At 52.4% G+C, this 4,980-nt stretch overlaps 2 protein-coding genes across 2 annotated transcripts; one reads left to right on the top strand and one right to left on the bottom strand.

Moving 5' to 3' along the window:
• Positions 1 to 598: 598 nt before the first annotated feature.
• Positions 599 to 1,877, top strand: PUNSTDRAFT_68500 (uncharacterized protein; the record flags this gene model as incomplete). Its single annotated transcript, XM_007384402.1, has 3 exons — positions 599 to 1,302; positions 1,360 to 1,459; positions 1,512 to 1,877. Coding segments are annotated over 3 exons (1,170 nt in total), but the record flags the coding sequence as incomplete, so codon positions are not given.
• A 2,121-nt stretch (positions 1,878 to 3,998) lies between these two features.
• Positions 3,999 to 4,904, bottom strand: PUNSTDRAFT_20186 (P-loop containing nucleoside triphosphate hydrolase protein; the record flags this gene model as incomplete). The annotated part of the gene is made up of 3 exons (XM_007384401.1): positions 3,999 to 4,223; positions 4,275 to 4,615; positions 4,841 to 4,904. Coding segments are annotated over 3 exons (630 nt in total), but the record flags the coding sequence as incomplete, so codon positions are not given.
• Between the last annotated feature and the right edge of the window lie 76 nt (positions 4,905 to 4,980).

Here is a 4,980-nt window from a genome sequence, read left to right as displayed (position 1 = left end):
TTCTCTCCGTCAAATCCAGCAGCTCGGAGAGAGCCTTTTAATGTCCCTGGCATACGACAACATTGATATTGAGCTGAAGCACTGTATCCCGACGGTGGAGAAACCTCAGAACCACCTACTGCATATGACCTCTGGCACACTGTTACCATTAAAGTACGGCGTCACTCTTAACGATCTATCCTTCTCGGAGTACATCTGGAAGCGTTCAAGGTATAACCTATGGGCAAAACCATCCGATATCAGTCCAATAGACTACAGGGCATTGGCGCGGCTCTATCCCGAGCCCAACGTACCACCCGCAAACAGGTTGTTCCGACGGGACCGGTTCAATGCATGGGTTTTCCGTCGGGACCTTATCCAGTATGGCTCGCACTTTGGTCCATTTCGCAAGTATGTATGCGAGCCGGAGGTTATCTTCAAGCCTGTACCCGATGATTAGATACAGAAGACCCAACAGGTTCCGTTACAGGCAGTGAACTTCGCGCAAAGCTCTATACAGGGGAATATCGATGCACTTACCGCCTTCTTCAAGCAGGCTGGCATTGGTGACGGCAGCGGTGACACGAAGAGTCGCAAAAGGGCCCGGCGTATCAATGATCAGATACTGTTGGTTCATGGGGATCTCCTCACAGGCGAACGAGTGAGGCAGTTACAGAAATCGCGCGGCGATGAGAGAAGCGTATGGAATCGCTTCCAGTTCATCGTCTTCGTCATGGGCTACTTCCACGTCAAGATGGCTTGTGCTGACGCATTATGGCGCATCTTTATCTTACCTCCTGATGCGCGTCAAGACAACCTGTCATTGATGTCATTTGTTGCAGAATTACGGCCGAAAGAGATGGGCACCTTCGGCAGCAAGAGTGGCCCAGGATTCCGTCGGATGCACGAGGTCATACAGCATGTCGGTGCTGTATGGAGATTAAATGTGTGGCGCAAAAAGCTCAAATCGATGAACTTTGCAACACTCGAAGACTTTGCCAGCTCAGACCCATCGTGGGCGCAAATCGAGCAGATCTCCTTTGAACTTGCACGCGAGCAGGTTGCAACAGAGGACTTCTGGCGCCTGCGATCAACAGAGACAGCAAAGCGTGACAAGCAACGCGAGAACGCACTGCTCCGCGAGCAGTACTTCCTATTGTACGAAGAGATCACCTGGGCGCTCAACGCAGGCGATGTTGGTCGTGTCGAATGTTGCCTCGTTCCGTGGGCATTCTTGTTCAAGGCCTGTGGAAAGCATAAGTATGCCGCCCATGTCTTGGAATTCCTACACGACCTACATGTTGTATATCCGAAGGAAGTTCGGTGAGGTCTTGTGGACCAAGTTGGGATGAGAAAATACTTACGAGATTCCCCTCGTAGATTGGCTATCCAGAAAAACATTCTCGTAAACCCAACTGGCCGAAAGAATGCATGGCGACCCGTTGATTGGCTTGTCGAACACAATAATCTATACATCAAGGTTAGTTGCATCTCCACACCATACTGTGTATTAGTATCTGAACTGCTATCAGCGAATCTATGGCGGTAAGAATTCAAATAGGACTGTAGCAAGGATCATGCAAGAATCCTCGCTGATCGCAACCTACAAGAAGATACGCACGAACTTCGAGAAAATGTTCGTGTTGGATGGACGATCCACGAAACATACGACCCCGGACATGACAAAAACATTCGCGAAGTTGGCAAGCTACATGGATACACATCGGGCCCACGCATTCGTCGAAGGGCGAGAAACCAAACATGTCATACCAGATATGTTGGGGAAGGGGATGAATGACATGATGACGACACATCACGTCCACGAAGGCCTGGGGAGTGTTTTCGAAGAAGAGGCGCGGCCAACGGACGACGACATCGAGCTCGATGAACTCGATTGAGCCGCGGGCAGAGCAGAGGCGATGGAGACGACAGCGGTATGATCGTATGGCGCTGGTGCAGATACTTGCGGTTGAAGGGTCTGTAGCCAATGAAACTGAAGCGTGAATCAGCGTCTGCAGGAAATACAAGTATCGCCGTGCAGAGGTGGTGCATACATTACCCAGCGGATAACCACCGTACGGCTTCTCGTAAGCCGCATGCTGAACATTCGCAACATCCCTCGCAGCGAACAGACGACTCTCACTCGGGCTGGACGACGCAGTCTCGCCGTTTTCGTACGAGTTCGGGCGGCCGTCGTCCGACGTTGAGGAACCCGCGTCGACTGCAGGACGTTGCACCAGCGCTGGAGCCCGGTACTTGGCATGGTGCATACAAAGTAGAGAGTTTGAGTCTGGATCGTGGATTAGCCACCGTCAAATATCGGAGAGTATGAAGACTCACTGCGGCCTGTGCCCGCACATACGTAGCAGGCTGGAGGGTGTTCTGAACGTGCCGCTGTTGCATGCGGCATCTCCCAAGGGTGTTGCGCTTCTGAATGCGACGTAACGGACGCCTCACTGCCTTCCTTGGTCGACCAAAGCTGTTGCGTAGCGAACGAGAAACTGTTGGCTTGCGGCTCGTGTTGCTGCGCAGCTTGCTTGGCAACATGGATGATCTCGCCGTCGTGTCGCGAATGTGGTTGCACTGGGGGTAACCAATGGAACTGAGGTGCTCGTTAGTTCTTCCAGAAGAGCAAGGTATCGCCGTGAAGCGGTACATACATTGCTCAGCGGGTGATCAGTGTACGGCTGCTCGTAAGCCGCACGTTGAGCATCTGCAACGTCCCTCGCAGCGAATGTACGACTTGCGCTGGATGACGCCGCCTCGCCGTTTCCGGACGTGTTCGGGCGGGCACCGTCTGACGTCGAAGGACCCGCGTTGATTGCAGGACGTTGCGCCGGCGCTGGAGCCCTGTACTTGGCATGGTGCACGCAAAGTGGAGAGTTCATTTCTGAACAGTGGATCAACCAACGTCAATCAAAGAGAGTACCGAGGACTTACTATGACCTGTTTCCCCACATGCATGGCACATTGGAGGGCGTTTTGGACGTGTCACCGTCGTACGCGGCACCTCCTGAGGACGCGGCGCTTTTGAACGCGACGCAGCGGCCGCCTCACCACCTTCCTTGGTCGATCGGAGCTGTTTCGTAGCCGACAAGGAGCTACTGATTTGCGTCCCGCGTTTCTGCGCAATGTGCTCGATGATCGTGATGATCTCGTCGCCGTGTTTGTCGACATCGTCCGCCCTCCAATGTGTCTCGACCGCCAGCGATTCCTTGTTCTTGATCTTTCGAAAGTGGGCGCAGTCGACGACGCGGTGAATGAGATCTTCAGAAAAGAATAAACCCGGGCCGTAAGTATGGAATACCGCTGGCCCGAGCTCTCTGAGTCCAGCGTCCAAGCGCCATTCGTAGAGCGCCTTCCGAAGGGCATGATCATGGGTGTCCGGGGTGTATTTCTTCAGACTCGACCGCCGCGCACCTTGGGCCGACTTCTCTGGTGGTCGTGTCTTTGCCAGTTTGTCGTAATGGGGTGGATCGCACAAATCGCAGCAAGAGATAGGTGCGATAGGCGCGCAGCGTCTACAACCATCAGGGCGTGATGGGTCACACATCTTGTGATCTGACTCTGCACGACGTGAGATCAGCTTGCACTCGCATTTAATATCCAGAGAACTCACTTTGCGCATGCTGTTCGTTGTTGAACATGTCGTTGAAAGGAGCTCGACGATATCGTATATGGGGCCTCAAATGTGCATTGACAATATCGTCAATGACGGGATCGAGCACGACTTCCGTCTTTGTTGACGCCTTTGATCGGTGTAGCGAATCCTCTGGCAACCGATGGTAGAGCGCACGGCGCTCATCTCTCTTGGCGCGAAGATCGTCCACGGAGGAGCTTGTATGTGGGGCACTGGTCACATCCACGTTACGTGGTTCGTCATTCTCTTGTCCGTTGTCATCCTGACCATCCTCCTCCTCCTCAACATCTAGCCTTTCGTCCGGCTCTGCTGCGCCGTTATTGCCATCTGACAACCTTTTAACACGTTTCGCCCTAACTTTCATATCGGCTCTGCTTTGCTCTCTCCTGCGCTTACGTGCCTGATCTCGCTCTCGTCGGAGAGTCTTCGCCCGCTCGGTCTTCTCCCGTTCGTCATCGAAAAACTTTTTCTCGACGATCAAGATGAAGTATCCCTGCTCATTGAGTCCGCGTGCTGCACGGCCGGCACGCTGCAAGGCTGTTTGCAATGTGAGGTGCGCGACCTTCCACTGAACCACGATCTCGATGCCAGACTGATCGACACCCTACAAGCCCGCGTCAAGGCCTACGTGTACCCAAATATAGAATAACCATACCATGCCGTATGCATCAGTAGCCACAAGACCCCAAATACATGTTCCTTTCTTGAATTCAGAAGAGATTTCTGCCCGATATTCACCACTCAGCCGCGAGTGGAACCACTTAATTCGGCTTCGTAAAGAGATCGGAAGAATGGTATGTAAGTACTTGCAGATATCCTCGGCCTCGACACAGTTGTCTGTAAAAATTACAAACTTCGGCGGTGGTTTGTGCTCGTTGACATCATCGGGGATGAGGAACTTGAGGTCGGCAAAACTGTTTGCAGGGTGCTGCATAGCGCGAACTGCGATATGAATATTCGGCCGGTCGTTTGTCCGAATAAGCCTGGTCATGTTGTCTGCGCGCAGATGGAGAATGCGCATTACATCCGCAAGAGTTCGGGGATCAAGAGTTGCTGAAGCAATATAAATAGGAATGATTTTCTTCATCATGAAGCGGAGGACACCAGCCTGTATGTAGTCTGGGCGGAAGTCCTTCCAGTTGCTGACGCAGTGCGCTTCATCGTAAACAAAATACGCAAGGTTATCAAGAAAGGTTTGATCTTGGAATAGTTTGTGGAAACTGCCGCTTTCGTTCGCCAACAGCTCTGGGTTCACATTCACGACGCGGTACTTCATAGCACGTATGTCCTAGATATGACATTTAGCTAATCACCTAGAAACACAAGTCATTTCACATACTGCAATGAGCTCTGTCGAGACT

This window comes from Punctularia strigosozonata (assembly GCF_000264995.1).
Source record: "Punctularia strigosozonata HHB-11173 SS5 unplaced genomic scaffold PUNSTscaffold_7, whole genome shotgun sequence".
In the NCBI taxonomy this organism is placed as follows: domain Eukaryota; kingdom Fungi; phylum Basidiomycota; class Agaricomycetes; order Corticiales; family Punctulariaceae; genus Punctularia; species Punctularia strigosozonata.
The sequence above is the reverse complement of the archived record's forward strand: the minus strand, read 5'-3'. Positions and strand labels throughout refer to the sequence as shown.